Consider the following 25,983-nt stretch of genomic DNA (forward strand, 5'->3'; position numbering starts at 1 on the left):
TTGTGTAATGCAGGGAGAATGAATAATGCTGGTTGTGTAATGTGGGGAGAATTAATAATGCTGGTTGTGTAATGTGGGGAGAGTGTAAAAATGTTCCAGTGTCAAGCACCCAGCATCATGTCTTACAGTGCATTCAGAAAGTATTCAGACCTCTTCACTTTTTACACATGTTACAGCCTTATTCTAAAATGGATTAAATTGTTTTTTTTCCCCATCATCATTCTACACACAATACCCCATAATGAAAAAGCAAAAATGTGGGCCTCCTGGGTGGCGCAGTGGTTAAGGACGCTGTACTGCAGCGCCAGCTGCGCCACCAGAGACTCTGGGTTTGCGCCCGGGAGGTCCGTGGGGCGACACACAATTGACCTAGCGTTGTCCGGGTTAGGGAGGGTTTGGCCGGTAGGGAAATCCTTGTCTCATCACGCACCAGCGACTCCTGTGGCGGGCCGGGCGCAGTGCACGCTAACCAAAGGTTGCCAGGTGCCAGGTGCACGGTGTTTCCTGCGGCTGGCTTCCAGGTTGGATGGCGCTGTGTTAAGAAGCAGTGCGGCTTGGTTGGGTTGTGTATCGGAGGACGCATGACTTTCAACCTTTGTCTCTCCCGAGCCCGTACGGGAGTTGTAGCGATGAGACAAGATAGTAGCTACTAAAACAATTGGATACCACGACATTGGGGTAAAAACAATATTACAAATTTGTTTTTTGTATACAAAAACAACAATTGAAATATCACATTTTCACAAGTATTCAGACCCTTTACTCAGTACTCTGTTGAAGCACCTTTGGCAGTGATTACAGCCTCTTCTTGGGTATGACGCTACAAGCTTGGCACACCTGTATTTGGAGAGTTTCTCCCATTCTAATCTGCAGATCCCCTGAAGCTCTGTCAGGTTGTCTGGGTAGCGTCACTGCACAGCTATTGTCAGGTCTCTCCAGAGATGTTCAATCGGGTTCAAGTCCTGGCTCTGGCTGGGCCACTCAAGGACATTCAGAGACTTGTCCTGAAGCCACTCCTGCGTTGTCTTGGCTGTGTGCTTAGGGTTGTTGTCCTGTTGGAAGGTGAACCTTCCCCCCAGGCTGAGGTCCTGAGCGATCTGGAGCAGGTTTCATCAAGGATCTCTCTGTACTTTGTTCCGTTCATCTTTCTCTCGATCCTGACAAGTCTCCCAGTCCCTGCCGGCTTCCGTCTGGCCACTCTACCATAAAGGCCTGATTGGCGGAGTGCTACAGAGACAGTTGTCCTTCTGGAAGGTTCTCCCATCTCCACAGAGGAACTCTGGAGCTCTGTCAGAGTGACCATCGGATTCTTGGTCACCTCCCTGACCAAGGACCTTCTACCCCGATTGCTCAGTTTGGGCGGGGGCGGCCAGCAGGACAGGAAGAGTCTTGGTGGTTCCAAACTTCTTCCAATAAAGAATGATGGAGGCCACTGTGTTCTTAGGGGCCTTCAATGCTGCATACATTTTTTGGTACCCTTCACCAGATCTGTGCCTCGACACAATCCTGTCTCGCTGCTCTACGGACAATTCCTTCGACCTCATGGCTTGGTTTTTACTCTGATATGCACTGTCAACTGTGGGATCTTATATTGACAGATGTGTGCCTTTCCAAATCATGTCCAATCAATTGAATTTACTACTGGTGGACTCCAATCAAGTTGTAGGAACATCTCAAGGATGATCAATGGAAACAGGATACGCCTGAGCTCAATTTAGAGTCTCATAGCAAAGGGTCTGAGTACTTAAGTAAATAAGGATTTTTTTACATATACATTTGCAAACATTTTTTTTTAATCGCTTTGTCATTATTGTGTGTAGATTGATGAGGAACATTTTTTATTTAAGCAATTTTAGAATAAGGCTGTAAAGTAAACCAAATGTGTAAAAAGTGAATAGGTCTGAATACTTTCCGAATGCATTGTATGTCACTGTGCCTGCCTTGTCATGCTCTCTGCTTCTGTGAACACAAACACAGGTCACTTATATTTCCCAAACAAACATACATACACACACACACACACACACACACACACACACACACACACGCATGCGGCCCACACCATGCCCTAAGTCCCTCAAACTCAACTCTGGACCTCGAAGCCAGTTCCATTGCTTTTTTTCATTGTTTCCCTTTAAGCAGGAAGTGATTTAGACCTGGCACACCAGATGTATGTAATTAATGATTAGGTAGAAAGGAAAAGCAGCAGGCTCCAGACCTCATAGGGTAAGAGTTGAATAGCCCTGCCCTATATCATGGTACACTGTTAATCAAATAAGTGATTTACTCTGAGGCTAACAAATGGCGATGCCCTGATAGAAGAATTTAATTACACTAAAATGGAGGATAAATGATTTAGCTGGTGATTGGTGCTCTATTCTCAGCTCCAACAGGGAAATACTAAAGCATTTTAATGGAAGCGATGGGGGAGTAACGAAGGGGAAAACCTCATGCTTAAAGGGGGATAGATCTTGTGTGTGTGTGTGTGTGTGTGTGTGTGTGTGTGTGTGTGTGTGTGTGTGTGTGCACTAACCAGGAAGGACTGGCACTCCAGCAGTGGTTCCACTCTGTGTTCTGACAGTATGACTGTACAGTTGGAGAAAGACTGTTTCAGCGTCTTCCTCAGGACCTGCAATGTTCTGTCAACCAGAAAAACATTTTTACACAACCATTAGACAACGTTCTTCTGTCAATCATACACAAAACAGAGAGTAGACAGAAAAAAACACAGAGTTTAACGATAGGCCTACATATCACACACACACACACACACACACACACACACACACACACACACACACACACACACACACACACACACACACACACACACACACACACACACACACACACACACACACACACACACAGAGAGAGAGACAGACAGACAGACAGCATCAGCATTTGTGGGTTCGATTAAAGGCTCAAAATGCCCAGAAACGAATAACTTTCTTCTGAAACTCGTCAGTCTATTCTTGTTTTGAGAAATGAAGGCTATTCCATATGAGAAATTGCCAAGAAACTGAAGATCTCGTACAACGCTGTGTACTACTCCCTTCACAGAACAGCGCAAACTGTCTCTGACCAGAATAGAAAGAGAAGTGGGAGGCCCCGGGGTACAACTGAGCAAGAGGACAAGTACATTAGTGTCTAGTTTGAGAAACAGACACCTCACAAATCCTCAAATGGCAGCTTCATTAAATAGTACCCGCAAAACACCAGTCTCAACATCAACAGTGAAAAGGCGACTCTGGGATGGTGGCCTTCTAGCAGAGTTGCAAAGAAAAAAAACATACCTCAGACTGGTCAAGAAAAGATTAAGATGGGCAAAAGAACACAGACACTGGACAGAGGAACTCTGCCTAGAAGGCCAGCATCCCGGAGTCGCCTCTTCACTGTTGACATTGAGACTGGTGTTTTGCAGGTACTATTTATCGGAAAAAGAATAAACTGCAGAGTTTCAGAAGAAAATTCTTTGTTTCTGGACATTTTGAGCACGTAATCAAACCCACAAACGCTAATTCTCCAGATACTCAACTAGTGTAAAGGCCAGTTTTATTGCTTCTTTAATCAGGACAACAGTTTTCAGCTGTGCAAACACAATTGCAAAAAGCTTTTCTAATGATCAATTAGACTTTTAAAATTATAAACTTGGATTAGCTAACACAACGTGCCATTGGAACACAGGAGTGATGGTTGCTGATAATGGGCCTCTGTACGTAGACATTCCATAAAAAATCTGCCGTTTCCATCTACAATAGTCATTTACAACATTAACAATGTTCACACTGTATTTCTGATCAATTTTATGTTATTTTAATGGACAAAAAATGTGCTTTTCTTTCAAAAACAAGGACATTTCTAAGTGACCCCAAACTTTTGAAGGGTGTATATATAGTGTAAATAACCGGGGTGGCAGGTAGCCTAGTGGTTGGAGCGTTGGGCCAATAACCGAAAGGTTGCTAGATGGAATCCCTGAACTGACAAGGTGAAAATCTGTCGTTCTGCCCCCGAACAAGGCAGTTAACCCACTGTTCCTAAGTCGTCATTGTAAATAAGAATTTGTTCTTTGCTGACTTGCCTAGTTAAATAAAAAATTTAAATAAAAAAATTCAAAAACACACATTCTCTCTTTCTCCCTTTACGTACACATTTCTCCGTCTCACCCTACAAACTCCTCCCGTAAGCCCACTAATGTGCACTTCCTGCTGAGGTTAAGATGAAAGCAGCAGGTTTGAAGTTGACCAGCATCATCAACAACCACTAATTCACTCATTACAGGCCCCATTTAGCGTAAAGACCTGTGTCGGTACGTGTGGTTACATAATGTACGTACCCACACATCCAATGACAGTTACGGTAAGTCCTGGAATTGTCACCATATGCAGTGAGACACTCAAACACACACACATCTCAACACCACCCACGTCTCTCTCTCTCCTCCTCCTCATCCTCCCTCCCTCCCTCTTCCCTTACATGGGGTCGAGGTAGGCGCTGGGTTCGTCCAGCAGCAGTATGCGGGCCTTGCTGAGGATGGAGCGGGCCAAACACATGAGCTGCTTGTGTCCGTTACTCAGGACATAACCCCCGTCCTCCAGCTGGAAGTCCAGCTTGTCTGGGAACTGCTCTATCACGGACTTCAGACCCACCTGGACGACACATAGGACAACAGGAAAACAGGAAAAATCAGTCAGTCAATCAATCAAACAAACAAACAATGAAATGTACCGACTCATTGATTCATATGTGGTATATGTGTATCCCCTGTTGAAAAAAAAAACCTACAAGGGACATATCTGATGTGGAGTTCAGGTTAATACTGTGTTTGGAAAGGTCCACCACCTTCATTTTAAAGGAGTTGAAACAAATATGGTATGTGCATTGGACGATCTATGATGTCATGTTGCTCTCCTATACATGACATCATAGATCGTAAAACCTTCAAAAAATGAAGGTGGTGGACCTTTCAAAACACATAGTACTAACCTGAACTCCACATCAGACATGACATCAGCTATGGTCAGAGTCAAGAGAAGGAGTCTCGTGTGAGTCTCCTGGCTGTGCTTGCTATACAACCACCACTATGGTGTGTTTATGGTGGCTTCGTCAGTGCCCCGCTCCACACACATGTACACAGCAACACCTTAACATCAGCATAGCATGTTGGAATGAGGTTACTGCTGTATGGAAGGAAGGGGATCAGTGTCCCTCTTTGCAGTGTACAGACAGACACACAGACAAACGAGATGTTTGTCTGTGTGGGATGTGGACATGAAGCTAGGATTAGGGTTGAACCGGGATGTGGACGTGAAACTAGGGTTAGGGTTGAACCGGGATGTGGACGTGAAACTAGGGTTAGGGTTGTGGTTGAGGCTAGGGTTAGGGTTGAACCGGGATGTGGACGTGAAACTAGGGTTAGGGTTGTGGTTGAGGCTAGGGTTAGGGTTAAACCGGGATGTGAACATGAAGCTAGGGTTAGGGATGAGGGATAGGTAAGGGGACTGTTACCCTCAAGAGGGACAGGGTGTACAGGCACATAGGGACTTGACCAAATGATTGTATTAATCACTAGTTAAAAGAAAACACTTCTACAAGCTGTTAAGAGTGGAGGACAATGGGCTCGGGGTCTCACAGAACGCTCCAAACTTCTGCCAGAATCAAAAGAGTGCTCTGTAGTGTTTATAAAGGGCCACTAGATGGCATTTTATAGCCACGGGTAGGACCAAATGCATGAAGCTCATTACTGTACATGTTCAGGAGCTGTGTAAATATAGCCCAATATAAGGCCTTGTTGGTGGGAGAAGAGACCACCACAGAATCCAAACCTCTATATATATATATATATATATATATATATATATATATATATATATATAGACACTTAAATAAATAATCAATAAATAAGTATTGTAATTTATAAAGTTATAAGTGCTAATATGGCCAAATCAAGTGCATTAAGGGAAGGGTAGTAAATGCTAACAAAGCCTCCCTTATATCAAAAATAAGGTTGTGAATAGGGTTAGGGTTAAACCCGGATGTGGACATGAAGTTAGGATTAGGGTTGTGGTTGAGGCTAGGGTTCATCCGGGATGTGGACATGAAGCTAGGATTAGGGTTGTGGTTGAGGGTTAGGGTTCATCCGGGATGTGGACATGAAGCTATGATTAGGGTTATGGTTGAGGCTAGGTTTAGGGTTTGGATTAGGGTTATGGTTGAGGCTAGGTTTAGGGTTTGGATTAGGGTTATGGTTGAGGCTAGGTTTAGGGTTTGGATTAGGGTTATGGTTGAGGCTAGGTTTAGGGTTGAGTCAGGATGTGGGCATAAAACTTGGTTTAGGTTTGGACCAGACACCAGTGTGACTAATGTTAACTTAGTGTCTCACCTCCTCAGCCACCCGCCACAGTTCCTCGTCACTGTGGCAAGCGTGCGGATCCAGGTTCATTCGGAATGTTCCAGTCAGGATGAAGATTTTCTGTCAAAGAAAAGAGAAAATTGAGGAGCTGTGTGAGTTGTTTTGTTTTTCAGGGTGAGCTGTGTGAGTTGTTTTGTTATTCAGGGTGAGCTGTGTGAGTTGTTTTGTTTTTCAGGGTGAGTTGTGTGAGTTGTTTTGTTTTTCAGGGTGAGCTGTGTGAGTTGTTTTGTTTTTCAGGGTGAGCTGTGTGAGTTGTTTTGTTTTTAAAGGGTGAGCTGTGTGAGTTGTTTTGTTTTTCAGGGTGAGCTGTGTGAGTTGTTTTGTTTTTCAGGGTGAGCTGTGTGAGTTGTTTTGTTTTTCAGGGTGAGCTGTGTGAGTTGTTTTGTTTTTCAGGGTGAGCTGTGTGAGAGTTGTTCTTTGTAGCCACACTGTACTTGCTGACCAATATGGAGTTATCAACAGTACTTGAAAGTACTGATGTGTGAAATTAGATTAGATTTAGAATGGGCTGCTATCAATCGTACATTGCAAGGGGCAGGGGAAAAAATACAGTGCCTTGCGAAAGTATTCGGCCCCCTTGAACTTTGCGACCTTTTGCCACATTTCAGGCTTCAAACATAAAGATATAAAACTGTATTTTTTTGTGAAGAATCAACAACAAGTGGGACACAATCATGAAGTGGAAGGACATTTATTGGATATTTCAAACTTTTTTAACAAATCAAAAACTGAAAAATTGGGCGTGCAAAATTATTCAGCCCCTTTACTTTCATTGCAGCAAACTCTCTCCAGAAGTTCCGTGAGGATCTCTGAATGATCCAATGTTGACCTAAATGACTAATGATGATAAATACAATCCACCTGTGTGTAATCAAGTCTCCGTATAAATGCACCTGCACTGTGATAGTCTCAGAGGTCCGTTAAAAGCGCAGAGAGCATCATGAAGAACAAGGAATACACCAGGCAGGTCCGAGATACTGTTGTGAAGAAGTTTAAAGCCGGATTTGGATACAAAAAGATTTCCCAAGCTTTAAACATCCCAAGGAGCACTGTGCAAGCGATAATATTGAAATGGAAGGAGTATCAGACCACTGCAAATCTACCAAGACCTGGCCGTCCCTCTAAACTTTCAGCTCATACAAGGAGAAGACTGATCAGAGATGCAGCCAAGAGGCCCATGATCACTCTGGATGAACTGCAGAGATCTACAGCTGAGGTGGGAGACTCTGTCCATAGGACAACAATCAGTCGTATATTGCACAAATCGGGCCTTTATGGAAGAGTGGCAAGAAGAAAGCCATTTCTTAAAGATATCCATAAAAAGTGTTGTTTAAAGTTTGCCACAAGCCACCTGGGAGACACACCAAACATGTGGAAGAAGGTGCTCTGGTCAGATGAAACCAAAATTGAACTTTTTGGCAACAATGCAAAACGTTATGTTTGGCGTAAAAGCAACACAGCTCATCACCCTGAACACACCATACCCACTGTCAAACATGGTGGTGGCAGCATCATGGTTTGGGCCTGCTTTTCTTCAGCAGGGACAGGGAAGATGGTTAAAATTGATGGGAAGATGGATGGAGCCAAATACAGGACCATTCTGGAAGAAAACCTGATGGAGTCTGCAAAAGACCTGAGACTGGGACGGAGATTTGTCTTCCAACAAGACAATGATCCAAAACATAAAGCAAAATCTACAATGGAATGGTTCAAAAATAAACATATCCAGGTGTTAGAATGGCCAAGTCAAAGTCCAGACCTGAATCCAATCGAGAATCTGTGGAAAGAACTGAAAACTGCTGTTCACAAATGCTCTCCATCCAACCTCACTGAGCTCGAGCTGTTTTGCAAGGAGGAATGGGAAAACATTTCAGTCTCTCAATGTGCAAAACTGATAGAGACATACCCCAAGCGACTTACAGCTGTAATCGCAGCAAAAGGTGGCGCTACAAAGTATTAACTTAAGGGGGCTGAATAATTTTGCACGCCCAATTTTTCCGTTTTTGATTTGTTAAAAAAGTTTGAAATATCCAATAAATGTCGTTCCACTTCATGATTGTGTCCCACTTGTTGTTGATTCTTCACAAAAAAATACAGTTTTATATCTTTATGTTTGAAGCCTGAAATGTGGCAAAAGGTTGCAAAGTTCAAGGGGGCCGAATATTTTCACAAGGCACTGTACATGTAATCAGTATGCATTTGAGGACACTTTTCCTGTGGTTCATTTTCATGCTACTTGAGGATGTTTCGGTTGAAAAGCTTGTAAAGCTGTGCTTAATATTAGCTCTTGAGAAATAAATATTTTGGCCAAGCAATAGAAAGCTGGGATCCTCCTCTTTTTAATAGACGCCATCCAAACTCTGTTTTCACACGTGATTACATGCAGTTTAGAAATGTTGTGCAATTACTGGGCTTATAAACTTATTTCATTCCATGCATCAACCAGCTGTTTAAGGAGCTGGCTCTCAGTGCACAACAGCTCAAACGCTGTATGCCAGGGCTATCCAACCCTGTTCCTGGAGAGATACCTTCCTGATGGTTTTTGCTCCAACCTCAAGAGGTTACTGGCCTGATTCAGCTTATCAACCAGCTAATTATTAGCCTCACATTCAACATGCATCCGAATGGCTGCCGTTGTGTTTGGCTTTGAGCTTGAAACAAGATCCACGACAACACAGAATGTTTTAAAATGTTATTTATGCATATCGGGTCCGGGTGGGAAATCCCCAGGTTCATTTGGGAACGGGACCTATAACTCCCATCATCTTTTATCCTCGTCCTTCCAATTATTAAAATTAAAACACAAAGTGTTTGATTTGATTGTCGATTGCATTTGCATTAATGTCAGAGTGATTTAATGGACAATAGTTTGGTAGGCTACTAACGGAAATCAGTGCCATTCATTTACAGACCATAGTTTTGGAGTAGGCCTAGTTACCGTGTCTCGACGGTCACGTGGAATTTGACCGGGTCATGAGTCGTGACCTCGGGTATGGCGGTAATACTGTTACCGTAACAACCCTAGGGACTGATGGGCGGTAATACTGTTACCGTAACAACCCTAGGGACTGATGGGTGGTAATACTGTTACCGTAACAACCCTAGGGACTGATGGGCGGTAATCCTGTCACTGTAACAACCCTAGGGACTGATGGGCGGTAATACTGTCACCATAACAACCCTAGGGATTGATGGTACAATAGTTGAGCTGTTTTCAGGTCCTTGAGGGGAGCTGTTTGTAACCCCAAGCGGGGAAATATTTACCTGTGGCACCACTCCGAAGGCTTTTCTCCATGTCTGTAGTGTGACAGAGTTCCAGGAGACCCCGTCAATGGAGATCTCTCCATCTGTAGAGGCCAGGCGCAGCAGGGCAGAGAGCAAGGTGCTCTTCCCTGAGCCCGTCCTCCCCAACACACCCACCTATGGACAGCAACAAACGTACACTGAGATAAGAATATGTACCATAATTAATTCAGAATATGTACCCAAAATCTCCACAAGCCAGACGCAGCCATTGTCTTCCTATAGGTCTCTCTCATTAACCTGCTCATTTTCAATAAAGATCTTGATACAACATTGATACTATACACTACGTAGCATACAACATAAAACTACACTGTGAACTGTGGGAAACTAGAAACCCTCTACTCTCCCTCAGGCCCAGAGCATCAGTGACAATTAGGCCATTAGCAGGAAGCTTTAGCTAATGGCTAAGCAAAAGTGCTAATGGCTAGGTTAAAGTGCTAATGGCTAATCTAGGCCCAATGAGCAAGCCTCCCTCAGGTCTCGTTACAGAGAGCTCTTTCTCTGTAATTACCTCTCAAGACTCTTAACAGACGGATAGGAATGAATCTACAGTCGGTTCACCTGAGGGCAGATCAGGCCGTCCACTACATTACATTTGCATTGTAGTAATTTAGCAGACACTATTATCCAGAGTGACATGTAGTGCATTCATCTTAAAATAGGTAGGTGAGAACAACCACCTATCACTTATAGCAAGTACATTTTCCCTCAATAAAAATGTTAGCAGCAATGTCAGTGCTAGTCTGAAAAGAAGTGCTGGTCTATTTTTTTTAAAAGATGTAAGGTTTGTGACATTTTCGGAAGATGGCCAGGGACTTCGCTGTCCTGATGTTCCACCATTGGAGTGCCAGGACAGAGAAGAGCTTTGACTGGGCTGAGCGGGAGTTGACCCCACATATGGGAGGGAGCATCAGCCTCACACATGCACACACACCTGCACCCATCCCCATTTTCACAACATCTCCACCCCCATCTCCACAACATCTCCACCCCCATCTCCACTCCATCTCCACCCCCATCTCCACAACATCTCCACCCCCATCTCCACAACATCTCCACTCCATCTCATCTCCACAAGATCTCCACCCCATCTCCACAAGATCACCACCCCCATCTCCACAACATCTCCACTCCATCTCCACAACATCTCCACTCCATCTCCACCACATCTCCACCCCCATCTCCACTCCACTCCATCTCCACAACATCTCCACCCCCATCTCCACTCCATCTCCACCCCCATCTACACTCCATCTCCACCCCCATCTCCACTCCATCTCCATCTCCACCCCCATCTCCACAACATCTCCACACCCATCTCCACCCCCATCTCCACTCCATCTCCACCCTCATCTCCACTTCATCTCCACCCCCATCTCCACAACATCTCCACTCCATCTCCACCCCCATCTCCACAACCATCTCCACTCCATCTCCACCCCCATCTCCACCCCCATTTCCACTCCATCTCCACCCTCATCTCCACCCTCATCTCCACCCCCATCTCCACAACATCTCCACCCCATCTCCACTTCATCTCCACCCCCAGCTACACTCCATCTCCACCCCATCTCCACCCCATCTCCACTTCATCTCCACCCCCATCTCCACTCCATCTCCACCCCCATCTCCACTCCATCTCCACCCCTATCTCCACACCCATTTCCGCCCCCATCTCCACTCCATCTCCACCCCATCTCCACACCATCTCCACCCCCATCTCCACAACATCTCCACAACATCTCCACCCCATCTCCACTTCATCTCCACCCCCATCTCCACTCCATCTCCACACCTATCTCCACACCCATTTCCGCCCCCATCTCCACTCCATCTCCACCCTCATCTCCACCCATCTCCACTTCATCTCCACTCCCATCTCCACCCCATCTCCACTTCATCTCCACCCCATCTCCACTCCATCTCCACTCCATCTCCACCCCATCTCCACCCTCATCTCCACCCCCATCTCCACTCCATCTCCACCCCATTTCCACCCCCATCTCCACCCCATCTCCACTCCATCTCCACCCCATCTCCACTCCATCTCCACCCCATCTCCACCCTCATCTCCACCCCCATCTCCACTCCATCTCCACCCCATTTCCACCCCAATCTCCACCCCATCTACACTCCATCTCCACTCCATCTCCACTCCATCTCCACTCCATTTCCGCCCCCATCTCCGCCACCTACACTTTGGCCCGCTTCCACGGTGAAGGACAGGTTCTGCAGCACAGAGCGTCCGGCCTCTGTATACTTGACAGTCAGCCCCTGGACATCCATGTGGCCCTGGTTGGGCCAGCAGTCTTGTGCGTGGGGGTTGTCGAGGACCAGGTCTGTGACTTTACCACCACCACTGGGTCTAGGCTCCTCCTGCGGCAAGTCGATGAACTTGAAGACCCGATCTACCGATCGCATCTGCAGACGGAAAAGAGGCCACAGAGAGGTGAGGAAGGGGTAGGTGTGTGTGTGTATACATTATGTGTGTGACATGAGATTATATAAGTGAGTATAAACCTGTGGGAATGTGTGCAACGTGTGTGGGGGGGAGTGAAACATGTGTGTGTGTGTGTGTGTGTGTGTGTGTGTGTGGGGGGGGGGGGGGGGGTGTGTGTGTGTGTGTGTGTGTGTGTGTGTAAGGAGTAAGTGAGTTCATACTGTAAGTGGGTCAATGTTAGTTTGTGACCTAATACTGTACCCGTGACGGTATGTTAGAGTAGTGACCTCCCTCATACTTGTTAATGTGCTATTAATATTAATATACTGTCTATTATCACATTAGTGAGTAGTATCAGTGTATGGTAGTATGAGTCAGTCTGGCAGTAATGATTCATCTTCTAAAACAAGGAGAATAAATAAAATGACCTGCACTGTGATAAACCTGTTCAGAATCCTAAGCCTGAATAAAGCTCATGTCCACAACAACAACACTGGGGTGTGTGAACTGAATATACACTATTCTACATTTTGACACCTTACCAAACAACAAACAAGACAAGTGGAGTATCCCACTCAGGTAAAAGTAGCCTTTCACACTCGTACCCGTATACAGGATGAAAACGGCAGATTTTGACACTGATAAGCATCTAAATGGGAACGTAGTGGCTGTACAGTAACATGCTATAAATGACATCAGAGCTCAGTCTCTGTGCTTCACCGTTCTGAACTTGAGCACCACACATGACAAGAAGTTTCCCTGATCCCTCTGACTAACTGGGAAACTTTAGAAAATGTTTTTGTTACCTGAGTGAGGGAAATGCTGTAAATTAAGAGGACTCCATGTATTTTGAAAGATGAGACGTTGAGGATTATAATAAATACTGATTTGATGTCATACAAGCAAGACAAACACCCGTGAGTCCAAATGTGCACTTCACATCATAAAACTCATGTCATATACAGTGACAACGTTTATGATCACTATGTTTGATGTACAGTTACAAGATGACATGACGTCATACCCTGGGTTGTTCTGAACAGAATGAGCCTATGTTTGTCTATTGTGAAGAGAATTTGCAGCAGAACACACACCTGACCCCTTTCTATGCGCACTAGAATTACGATCTGTTTCTCTGAATTGCCGTGTGAAACCCTAACACTGCAAGATCACACTGCAAGATCTTATTTTATAACTAGTCATGTTGGCAATAGAACAAGCTTTCAAATGACGCCCACCTGACCCAGATTGCGATTTATAAAGGGCCATTCTGGGATTTTGTAAACAACAACAGTAATTGTGTGATGGCGAGGATGCCATCACATTTTGTGTTCCAAACAAAACATCTACGAGTGTGCTTTCTCTAGCTCTTCAACGGCACAGCTAGGAGAGCTCATAAAAGCACCTATAACTGAAGACCCTTCTTTGAGCCATACAAGTGCACCAGTTAGTCCTCAAATCAAAATAAAATCAAACTAAATATTATTGGTCGGATACACAGATTTAGCTTTCTCTTGTCATTTTGTTGTCTTATGTTGCACCAACCCCAGGAATATTCTCATCATGTGACTGAATGTAAATAGATTATTTTCATGTGTCAAAAAGTGCAGTAAATGTAAAATGCACATGTAATCAACAGGATTCAGTCTTGGATTCAGTCTTGTGTAAGGTGAACTGTTGTGTCCTCAACTTTGGTCTAATCATTTTCCCATAATCTCCAAACTGTTCCCTTTCAAATTATACAATGGTTCTTCTGTAAGAAACATTTAAATGTATCTCTATCCATATAGGCCAATTCAAACGAGTGTAAAAGGTTAATGAGATTCATATTTGTGTGAGTGTGTTGTGCGTGTTTATATGTGTGAAACTGATAACTGCCTACTGGTAATGTGGTATGTGAATGCAAATAGAAGTCTATCTACCGTGATTGATCAAAACTGTGTGTTTACATACCAGTCCGTCCACAGTGATGCTGGTGATGACAGCCCATTGGAACGTACCAAGGATAAGCATGGCTAAGGCCACGATGATGCCAATCTCCCCAGGCTTGTCCTCTGTGGAACACACACACATCACATTATCGTGCACACTGACGCGCCAGCACACACACACACACAAACACACACACACACACACACACACACACACACACACACACGGTCTTGTACAGCTATAACCTTGTGGGGACACACAATTTCGTCCCAATCCTATTTTCCCTAAGCCCTAACCCTAAACCATACTCTTACCCTAACCATAACCCTAACCTTAACCCCAAAACCTAATCTTAACCCTAAACCTAACCCTAGCTTCTTACCCTAGCTCTTAACCCTAAAACTAGCCCTAGCTCTTAACCCTAAACCTAACCCTAGCTCTTAACCCTAAACCTAACCCTAGCTCCTAACCCTAAACCTAACCCTAGCTCATAACCCTAAACCTAACCCTAGCTCCTAACCCTAAAACTAACCCTAGCTCCTAACCCTTAACACAATTCTAACCCTAACACTAATTCTAACCCTAACCCTAATTCTAATCCTAACACTAATTCTAACCTTAACCCTAAACCTACTAGAAATAGCATTTGACCTTGTGGGGATGAACAAAATATCCCCAGTTGGTCAAATGTTTGTTCGTTTACTATTCTGGTCCCCACAAGTATAGTTAAACACGTCCACACACACACACACACACACACACACACACACACACACACACACACACACACACACACACACACACACACACACACACACACACACACACACGTCATAGCATACGTCACTGCAACCCCTTGTTATTATACACACACACACAAACACACAGGTATTCAATGGTCTGTAAAATTACCCCTAGATTCACTACCAACATAAACACTGTGGCCCATTGAGAGATTCTCTATGTCACACAAAGATCTTTTCCACGTTGTCCATGAGAAGGCAATTTACTCAGGCCTAAAGTAAATATGCAACGCAGTCGGCATCTGTAATATCTCCTCTCCTTTTCAGTTAAATGCTGTATTGGAAATAGCCTAATAATATTAAGTGTGTCTGTCTGTCCGTCCATAACTCACGGTTGGTTCCCACGGCGATGAAGGCTGCGGCGCTGAAGAAGAAGACGAAGATGATGTCACAGCGGAAGAGGAACCATCGCAACGTGGAGAGGTAGTGGAACCATATGGCCGTGTGGGTGTTCAGGGCCTTGTGGAACAACGTCTCAAAGTAGCACTGACGTCCAAACGCACGGATGGTCCACAGACCCTTTAGAGAGATGATGAGGTGAGAGAAGATAGGGCTTCGGGCTGGGACGAGGGGAAAGACAGAAAGAGAAAGAGAGATATTAAGAGAGGGAGCAGAGCAAGAAAAAATTTGAGCAAAAAGGGAGAGAGACAAAGAGGGGAGGCAAGTAGAGAGAAATGGAGGGAGAGGGAGGTATGGAGGGAGAGAGGGTGGAATGGAGGGAGAGAGGGTGGGATGGAGGGAGAGAGGGTGGGATGGAGGGAGAGAGGATGGGATGGAGGGAGAGAGGTTAGAATGGAGGGAGAGAGGGTGGAATGGAGGGAGAGAGGTTGGAATGGAGGGAGAGGGGGTGGAATGAAGGGAGACAGGTTAGAATGGAGGGAGACAGGTTAGAATGGAGGGAGAGAGGGTGGAATGGAGGGAGAGAGGGTGGGATGGAGGGAGAGAGGGTGGAATGGAGGGAGAGAGGTTAGAATGGAGGGAGAGAGGGTGGAATGGAGGGAGAGAGGTTGGAATGGAGGGAGAGAGAGTGTAATGGAGGGAGAGAGGTTAGAATGGAGGGAGAGAGGGTGGAATGGAGGGAGAGAGGTTAGAATGGAGGGAGAGAGAGTGGAATGAAGGGAGAGAGGGTGGAATGGAGGGAGAGAGGGTGGAATGGAGGGAGAGAGGGTGGAATGGAGGGAGAGAGGGTGGAATGAAGGGAGAGAGGTTGGAATGGAGGGAGATAGGTTAGAATGGAGGGAGAGAGGGTGGAATGGAGGGAGAGAGGGTGGAATGGAGGGAGAGAGGGTGGAATGGAGGGAGAGAGGTTATAATGGAGGGAGAGAGGGTGGAATGGAGGGAAAGAGGGTGGAATGGAGGGAGAGAGGTTGTAATGGAGGGAGAGAGGGTGGAATGAAGGGAGAGAGGTTAGAATGGAGGGAGAGAGAGTGTAATTGAGGGAGAGAGGTTAGAATGGAGGGAGAGAGGTTATAATGGAGGGAGAGAGGGTGGAATGGAGGGAGAGAGGTTGGAATGGAGGGAGAGAGGGTGGAATGAAGGGAGAGAGGTTGGAATGGAGGGAGAGGGGGTGGAATGAAGGGAGAGAGGTTAGAATGGAGGGAGACAGGTTAGAATGGAGGGAGAGAGGGTGGAATGGAGGGAGAGAGGTTGGAATGGAGGGAGAGAGAGTGTAATGGAGGGGGAGAGGTTAGAATGGAGGGAGAGAGGGTGGAATGAAGGGAGAGAGGGTGGAATGGAGGGAGAGAGTTTGGAATGGAGGGAGAGAGAGAGGGTGGGATGAAGGGAGAGAGGTTGGAATGGAGGGAGAGAGGTTAGAATGGAGGGAGAGAGAGGGTGGAATGGAAGGGAGAGAGGGTAGAATGGAGGGAGAGAGGGTGGAATGGATGGAGAGAGGTTGGAATGGAGGGAGGTAGGGTGGGATGGAGGGAGAGAGGGTGGAATGGAGGGAGAGAGGTTGGAATCGAGGGAGAGAGAGTGTAATAGAGGGAGAGGGTGGAATGGAGGGAGAGAGGGTGGAATGGAGGGAGAGAGAGTGTAATAGAGGGAGAGGGTAGAATGGAGGGAGAGAGGGTGGAATGGAGGGAGAGGGTGGAATGGAGGGAGGTAGGGTAGAAAGGGGGGAGAGAGGGTGGAATGGAGGGAGGTAGGGTAGAAAGGGGGGAGAGAGGGTGGAATGGAGGGAGGTAGGGTAGAAAGGGGGGAGAGAGGTTGGAATGGAGGGAGGTAGGGTAGAAAGGGGGGAGAGAGGGTGGAATGGAGGGAGGTAGGGTAGAAAGGGGGAGAGAGGGTGGAATGGAGGGAGAGAGGGTGGAATGGAGGGAGAGAGGTTATAATGGAGGGGAGAGGGTGGAATGGAGGGAAAGAGGGTGGAATGGAGGGAGAGAGGTTGTAATGGAGGGAGAGAGGGTGGAATGAAGGGAGAGAGGTTAGAATGGAGGGAGAGAGAGTGTAATTGAGGGAGAGAGGTTAGAATGGAGGGAGAGAGGTTATAATGGAGGGAGAGAGGGTGGAATGGAGGGAGAGAGGTTGGAATGGAGGGAGAGAGGGTGGAATGAAGGGAGAGAGGTTGGAATGGAGGGAGAGGGGGTGGAATGAAGGGAGAGAGGTTAGAATGGAGGGAGACAGGTTAGAATGGAGGGAGAGAGGGTGGAATGGAGGGAGAGAGGTTGGAATGGAGGGAGAGAGAGTGTAATGGAGGGGGAGAGGTTAGAATGGAGGGAGAGAGGGTGGAATGAAGGGAGAGAGGGTGGAATGGAGGGAGAGAGTTTGGAATGGAGGGAGAGAGAGAGGGTGGGATGAAGGGAGAGAGGTTGGAATGGAGGGAGAGAGGTTAGAATGGAGGGAGAGAGGGTGGAATGAAGGGAGAGAGGGTAGAATGGAGGGAGAGAGGGTGGAATGGATGGAGAGAGGTTGGAATGGAGGGAGGTAGGGTGGGATGGAGGGAGAGAGGGTGGAATGGAGGGAGAGAGGTTGGAATCGAGGGAGAGAGAGTGTAATAGAGGGAGAGGGTGGGAATGGAGGGAGAGAGGGTGGAATGGAGGGAGAGAGAGTGTAATAGAGGGAGAGGGTAGAATGGAGGGAGAGAGGGTGGAATGGAGGGAGAGGGTGGAATGGAGGGAGGTAGGGTAGAAAGGGGGGAGAGAGGGTGGAATGGAGGGAGGTAGGGTAGAAAGGGGGGAGAGAGGGTGGAATGGAGGGAGGTAGGGTAGAAAGGGGGGGGAGAGGTTGGAATGGAGGGAGGTAGGGTAGAAAGGGGGGAGAGAGGGTGGACTGGAGGGAGGTAGGGTAGAAAGGGGGAGAGAGGGTGGAATGGAGGGAGGTAGGGGGGGGGAGAGAGGGTGGAATGGAGGGAGGTAGGGTAGAAAGGGGGGAGAGAGGGTGGAATGGAGGGAGGTAGGGTAGAAAGGGGGGAGAGAGGGTGGAATGGAGGGAGGTAGGGTAGAAAGGGGGGAGAGAGGGTGGAATGGAGGGAGGTAGGGTAGAAAGGGGGGAGAGAGGGTGGAATGGAGGGAGGTAGGGTAGAAAGGGGGGAGAGAGGGTGGAATGGAGGGAGGTAGGGTAGAAAGGGGGGAGGTAGGGTGGAATGGAGGGAGGTAGGGTAGAAAGGGGGGAGGTAGGGTGGAATGGAGAGAGGTAGGGTAGAAAGGGGGGAGAGAGGGTGGAATGGAGGGAGGTAGGGTAGAAATGGGGGAGGTAGGGTGGAATGGAGGGAGGTAGGGTAGAAAGGGGGAGGTAGGGTGGAATGGAGAGAGGTAGGGTAGAAAGGGGGGAAAGAGGGTGGAATGGAGGGAGGTAGGGTAGAAAGGGGGTAGGTAGGGTGGAATGGAGGGAGGTAGGGTAGAAGGGGGGAGAGAGGGTGGAATGGAGGGAGGTAGGGTAGAAAGGGGGGAGAGAGGGTGGAATGGAGGGAGGTAGGGTAGAAAGGGGGGAGAGAGGGTGGAATGGAGGGAGGTAGGGTAGAAAGGGGGGAGGTAGGGTGGAATGGAGGGAGGTAGGGTAGAAAGGGGGGAGGTAGGGTGGAATGGAGAGAGGTAGGGTAGAAAGGGGGGAGAGAGGGTGGAATGGAGGGAGGTAGGGTAGAAATGGGGGAGGTAGGGTGGAATGGAGGGAGGTAGGGTAGAAAGGGGGAGGTAGGGTGGAATGGAGAGAGGTAGGGTAGAAAGGGGGGAGAGAGGGTGGAATGGAGGGAGGTAGGGTAGAAAGGGGGTAGGTAGGGTGGAATGGAGGGAGGTAGGGTAGAAAGGGGGGGTGTAGGGTGGAATGGAGAGAGGTAGGGTAGAAAGGGGGAGGTAGGGTGGAATGGAGAGAGGTAGGGTAGAAAGGGGAGAGAGGTTGGAATGGAGGGAGAGGTTGGAATGGAGGGAGGTAGGGTAGAAAGGGGGAGGTAGGGTGGAATGGAGAGAGGTAGGGTAGAAAGGGGAGAGAGGTTGGAATGGAGGGAGAGGTTGGAATGGAGGGAGGTAGGGTAGAAAGGGGGGAGAGAGGTTGGAATGGAGGGAGAGGTTGGAAAGGAGGGAGGTAGGGTAGAAAGGGGGGAGAGAGGTTGGAATGGAGGGAGGTAGGGTAGAAAGGGGGGAGAGAGGGTGGAATGGAGGGAGGTAGGGTAGAAAGGGGGGAGAGAAGAGAAACACAGAAGCATTAGTAAATCACTCACAGGATGTCCGGCATAACATCTAGGTACTTCTTGACCAAAATGTACGTAGCTAACGGGCGATGTCAACTTGTTGATGGAATTGAAATTCACATCCTGGCCCCAACCCTGATTTACAGTACGCCACTTAAGTCAGGTGGTGTGATAGGAAAGACCAACCACCCAAGCCAAAGACTGTTCTCTCTGCTTCCTCAAGGCAAGCGGTACTGGTGCATCAAGTCTGACACCAACATACTCCGGAACCACTTCTATCCCCATGCAATAAGACCGCTAACTCACAGGACCCTCCTACACACTACTCACACTGTTACTCCAACCTACATACAAACACAGAATTTGCTCACACACACACACATAATATGCACATACATTTATAGTGACTCTACACCCACTCACATACAATCATCATATACGCTGCTGCTACTCTGTTTATCATATATCCTGATACCTAGTCACCTTACCCCTCTACATATCTACCTCTATCGATCCAGTATCCCTGCACATTGTAAATATGGTACTGGAACTGACCCTGTATATAGTATGTTGACTTACTTTATTGTGTTCTTCTTATTTATTAATGTTATATCCTGTGTGTTTCTGTTCTACCTTGTTAATTTTACTATATTGATATTGATTACTGTATTGTTGGGTTTAGAGCTTGTAAGAAAGGCATTTCACTGTACTTGAGCATGTGACATTAAAACCGTAAAACATCGGAGTTTGTTGTTTCAGAAGGACATTGTTATGTGAGGAGTTGAAGAAATATAAAATAGAAGTGCACCAGACAGTATCACAACAATAGAGAGTATATTTTCTCAGGCCACCGTAAAACCAAGTCTCTCTTGTTATGAGATGAACCGTGATGTTTCTCCCGTATCTCTTACTACAGTCGGACACAGAGAGACAGGCAGGAAAATGAATGAAAGGAAGGAAGAAATAAACCTGACAGTTTATCTACTCTGATCACAAGCAGGTGAGTGAAACTCTCTCTCTAAGGGGTATTATATGAATTTAGGTGGATTTAGACGGATCTTATATGGATCTTTAAGGTCTCTGCACCAATAAAGGACAAATATAGAACAAGAGCAACATACAACAAGAGAGTGTGTGTGTTTTGGCCTGTTGAGGACAGTGTGTGTGTTTTGGCCTGTTGAGGACAGTGTGTGTGTGTTTTGGCCTGTTGAGGACAGTGTGTGTGTTTTGGCCTGTTGAGGACAGTGTGTGTGTGTTTTGGCCTGTTGAGGACAGTGTGTGTGTTTTGGCCTGTTGAGGACAGTGTGTGTGTTTTGGCCTGTTGAGGACAGTGTGTGTGTTTTGGCCTGTTGAGGACAGTGTGTGTGCTTTGTCCAGGGGGGAACAGTGATAGAGAAGGTATGTGTTTTGTCCAGTCGTGTGTGTTTTGTCCGGTGAGGAACAGTGAGAGAGTGATGCCAGGATGGAGCCAGAGGAAATCCCTGATCGGATTTTCACTCTGACCCCTCCATGGCTGCAGAAAGGCCTTGCGGCCATCTGTGACACACACACAGAATGACAGGATCAGGAGTGGAGTCAGAATGTCCCGAGACCCAACACAGATACACACCTTTCTCTCACTATTTCAAACCAACACTTTGGTACAAGTAAGTTACGGGGAATGCATGGAATGTTTGAAGAATGTTGGGAATTGTTGTGGTAAGGGAGAACTCAAGCAATAGTACCATTATGTATCATATCCCCTATCCAGTCATGTCAGATCAGTGGTTACTCCAAGGAGAGAGGAAGTATCCAATTGTTAAAGGACCACCACTTTCCATCTAACTAAAGGACCCGAGGACAGATTTAGGCATCCGAAGACACCACCCATCCATTATTTTCAAATCAAATCAAAGTTTATTGGTTGTGTATGGGGTTATGGGATCTAAAATCTGATTGGACGAGAGCTGACCTCCCACTCCGTTATGTCCCACTTCCCCTCCAGCAGACCTCGCCCCTCTGTGCATCCTCTCCGGCCTCCACCCTCTCCTCCCTCAATTCTCTTCTCCCTCCATCCTGCTTTCTTTTATATCCCTTACTTTCTTTGACTCCCTGCCCGGTACAATGTAACTTCTGGAGTTGTTCAAAAAGTGAAAAGTCTGTTCACCTTTCTCACCAGTCGAGATAAATCAAGCACACCTCCTGTATTTGAAAATTCCCCAGCCCCATCCAATAACCCTACCAGTCTCACCCTCAGCTTCTAGTTGTTTCAGCTGTTGTCCGGTACGCAGGAAGTACTTCCTCAGGACCACGAATATGACGGCCAATGGGATTGCGGCGATGAAGATGTACGGCCGCATGATGGACACAGTGAAGATTGCTCCCAACACGATCAGAGTTAACTAGAGGGAAAGAATATGAATAATATAAAATACAGAGCTTTTCATGAAATCAAAAAAAACAAAAAAGAGAACCCTCAAAACAATAAAAGACAGAGAGAGATAGATTAAGATAGAGAATTTATTTGAGAGAGAATGAGACTGACAGAGCAGCCAGTCACCCACCTGGATGACAGACAGACAGACAGACAGAAAGACAGACAGACAGACAGACAGACAGACAGACAGACAGACAGACAGACAGACAGACAGACAGACAGACAGACAGACAGACAGACAGACAGACAGACAGAGCAGCCAGTCACATACCTGGATGAGGTCAAACAGTACAAGAGGAAGCATGTCGTCGATGGTGGCCATGTCTTTAGTGAACCTGTTCATGATCCGACCTACAGGGCAGAAAAACACACACATGGAATTGACTGCTGCTGAAAGTTAGAGGCATCGACTGGTGGCGGTCGTACTGACTTAACTGACTGATGTACAGGCTGTGAGATTACACAGACAATTGACTGATAAATTAGACATGTATCCTGTGTTCAGAAACAGTACCGGTAGATTCATGTACATTTGTATCTCTAGCTGATACATAATCCTTGGTTAAGCCAGGGGTTTCAGCAGTGGGCCTCACCTGTTTTCATAGTGTTGAGTACAGCCATGGGGGCCCTGAGCACAGCAGTGAGCATCTGTTCATGCAGCCTCTTGGACACGGTCAGTAAGGTGTGGACCAGTGGCAGGCCTCTGAAGAACCCCAGCGCCAGAACGCTCTCCGACGTCGCCACGTAGATGTAGATGATGTAATAGGCGCTGGTTGGTGTGACGATGACTGACTGTTGGATGGCAGGTGACGAGGCGTTGGAGTGTTGTTGGTCTACGTAGTTAGGCGCCGATGGGTTGGCCTCCTCTGTCCAGATCTTACTGAGAGGGAAAGAAGAGAGTACAATGGTTACAACAGTATCTGAATCGTGTTTTCTTCAAAATATATATATTTTCAACTGCTCTTTTGTTTGAGTACTTTGCGTTTAGCGGTTTACATGTGATCAGGCTGATCTGAGCTGTTTACATGTACAACGCACAACGCATCACCGGGGGCAAACTACCTGCCCTCCAGGACGCCTACACCACCCGATGTCACAGGAAGGCCATAAAGATCATCAAGGACAACAACCACCCGAGCCACTGCCTGTTCACCCCGCTATCATCCAGAAGGCGAGGTCAGTACAGGTGCATCAAAGCAGGGACCGAGAGACTGAAAAACAGCTTCTATCTCAAGGCCATCAGACTGTTAAACAGCCTCCACTAACATTGAGTGGCTGCTGTCAACATACTGACTCAAATCTCTAGCCACTTTAATAATGAAAAATTGGATGTAATAAATGTATCACTAGCCACTTTAAACTAAGCCACTTTATATAATGTTTACATACCATACATTACTCATCTCATATGTATATACTGTACTCTATATCCACTGCATCTTGCCTATGCCGTTCGGCCATCGTTCATCCATATATTTGTATGTACATATTCTTATTCATTCCTTTACACATGTGTGTATAAGGTAGTTGTTGTGAAATCGTTAGATTACTTGTTAGATATTACTGCACGGTCGGAACTAGAAGCACAAGCATTTTGCTACACTCGCACGATGTGATAAATCTGCGTATGTGACAAATAAGATTTGATTTGACATGTTATTACGCTGATCTAAGCTGTTTACATGTGATCAGGCTGATCTAAGTTGTTTATACGTTATCACGCTGTTCTGAGCTGTTTACACATGATCAGGCTGATCTGAGCTGTTTACACGTGATCACGCTGTTCTGAGCTGTTTACACGTGATCGGCTGATCTGAGCTGTTTACACGTGATCAGGCTGATCTGAGCTGTTTACACGTGATCAGGCTGATCTGAGCTGTTTACACGTGATCACGCTGTTCTGAGCTGTTTACACGTGATCGGCTGATCTGAGCTGTTTACACGTGATCAGGCTGATCTGAGCTGTTTACACGTGATCAGGCTGATCTGAGCTGTTTACACGTGATCAGGCTGATCTGAGCTGTTTACATGTGATCAGGCTGATCTGAGCTGTTTACATGTGATCCGGCTGATCTGAGCTGTTTACATGTGATCAGGCTGATCTGAGCTGTTTACATGTTATCAGGCTGATCTGGGTTTCTTTTGGTGGATACTACTTGTTTACCATTGTAGGCTGATCATCCTAGTTCCTTGTGATGAATATTATAGCACACGGGAAAACAAACAAGTACTTACTCTGTGATAAGAAATATCCCCAGGACAGAGCCAGCAACCTACAGCACACAATAAACACAGTTAGACTGAGGGTGGCAACAGCATGCATTGAAATAATACTGTCAATAAATGCAATTATGACCCAACAGGGACCCTCTAGTCTAGCGCTCCCAGACATCAGTCCACATTCTTGTTCAAGAATCTGGAAAAGTCCAGAAATGCTGGAGTTGAGTTTAGGGATTCTCTAATACAGTATCGTTATGGGTTAATTGTCAGATTCTCCCTAGGAGAGGTGGGTGTAGAGTCAGGCGCAGGAGAGTAATAATGGCAAGAAGGGCGTTTATTTACAAGTCCATCAAAAGAACAGGCACAGGACCACAACAACAGCCACTAACAAAAACAGGAATGCAGTCCAGTAGACAGACAAACAAAACGCAACCCCAAACCAATGACAGATACACAAACAATCCCGCACAAAACATAGAGGGTAGGGCGAGAATAAATACCTCACTGATTAACCTAAACTAGACACAGGAGTGGCAGGTGGCCTAGTGGTTAGAGCATTGGACTAGTAACCGTAAGGTTGCAAGTTCGAATCCCCAAGCTGACAAGGTACAAAACTGTCGTTCTGCCCCTGAACAAGGCAGTTAACTCACTGTTCCTAGGCCGTCAATTAAAATAACTGACTTAGTTAAATAAAGGTAAAATAGAAATAAAATATACACAGGTGATCACAACAAAGATAAGGGATCAGTGGCAGCTAGTAGACCAGCGCCGCCCGAAGACGAGCCGAAGTCTTTAATACAGTATTGTTATGGGTTATTATATAATATTTCCTTCAATACAGTATTGTTATGGGTTAATATATAATATTTCCTTTAATAGAGTATTGTTATGGGTTAATATAACATCTTTCCTCTAAGACAGTACCATAAGGGGTAATATAACATCTTTCCTCTAATACAGTACCATAAGGGGTAATATAACATCTTTCCTCTAAGACAGTACCATAAGGGGTAATATAACATCTTTCCTCTAAGACAGTACCATAAGGGGTAATATAGCATCTTTCCTCTAAGACAGTACCATAAGGGGTAATATAACATCTTTCCTCTAATACAGTACCATAAGGGGTAATATAGCATCTTTCCTCTAATACAGTACCATAAGGGGTAATATAACATCTTTCCTCTAAGACAGTACCATAAGGGGTAATATAGCATCTTTCCTCTAAGACAGTACCATAAGGGGTAATATAACATCTTTCCTCTAAGACAGTACCATAAGGGGTAATATAGCATCTTTCCTCTAAGACAGTACCATAAGGGGTAATATAACATCTTTCCTCTAAGACAGTACCATAAGGGGTAATATAACATCTTTCCTCTAAGACAGTACCATAAGGTGTAATATAACATCTTTCCTCTAATACAGTACCATAAGGGGTAATATAGCATCTTTCCTCTAAGACAGTACCATAAGGTGTAATATAACATCTTTCCACTAAGACAGTACCATAAGGGGTAATATAGCATCTTTCCTCTAAGACAGTACCATAAGGTGTAATATAACATCTTTCCACTAAGACAGTACCATAAGGTGTAATATAACATCTTTCCTCTAATACAGTGTTGTTATCGGTTAATATAGACTCTGTCCTCTAATACAGTGTTGTTATCGGTTAATATAGACTCTGTCCTCTAATACAGTGTTGTTATCGGTTAATATAGACTCTGTCCTCTAATACAGTGTTGTTATCGGTTAATATAGACTCTGTCCTCTAATACAGTGTTGTTATCGGTTAATATAGACTCTGTCCTCTAATACAGTGTTGTT

At 46.0% G+C, this 25,983-nt stretch overlaps 1 protein-coding gene across 1 annotated transcript in view; it reads right to left on the reverse strand.

Annotated features, from left to right (window-relative positions):
* Nucleotides 1–25,983, reverse strand: part of LOC110499460 (cystic fibrosis transmembrane conductance regulator) — an 81,188-nt gene that overhangs the window by 6,805 nt on the left and 48,400 nt on the right. The window contains exons 18-28 of the mRNA XM_036958645.2: nt 24,169–24,206; nt 22,527–22,813; nt 22,205–22,284; nt 21,748–21,898; nt 15,226–15,453; nt 14,112–14,212; nt 11,915–12,139; nt 9,677–9,832; nt 6,383–6,472; nt 4,477–4,649; nt 2,534–2,639 (exon numbers count right to left, since the gene is read on the reverse strand). Coding sequence (XP_036814540.1) covers nt 2,534–2,639; nt 4,477–4,649; nt 6,383–6,472; nt 9,677–9,832; nt 11,915–12,139; nt 14,112–14,212; nt 15,226–15,453; nt 21,748–21,898; nt 22,205–22,284; nt 22,527–22,813; nt 24,169–24,206 — 1,635 coding nt within the window. The remainder of the gene's footprint in view (nt 1–2,533; nt 2,640–4,476; nt 4,650–6,382; nt 6,473–9,676; nt 9,833–11,914; nt 12,140–14,111; nt 14,213–15,225; nt 15,454–21,747; nt 21,899–22,204; nt 22,285–22,526; nt 22,814–24,168; nt 24,207–25,983) is intronic.

Source organism: Oncorhynchus mykiss, chromosome 2, assembly GCF_057628025.1.
Source record: "Oncorhynchus mykiss isolate SJ-2025 chromosome 2, ASM5762802v1, whole genome shotgun sequence".
NCBI lineage: Eukaryota > Metazoa > Chordata > Actinopteri > Salmoniformes > Salmonidae > Oncorhynchus > Oncorhynchus mykiss.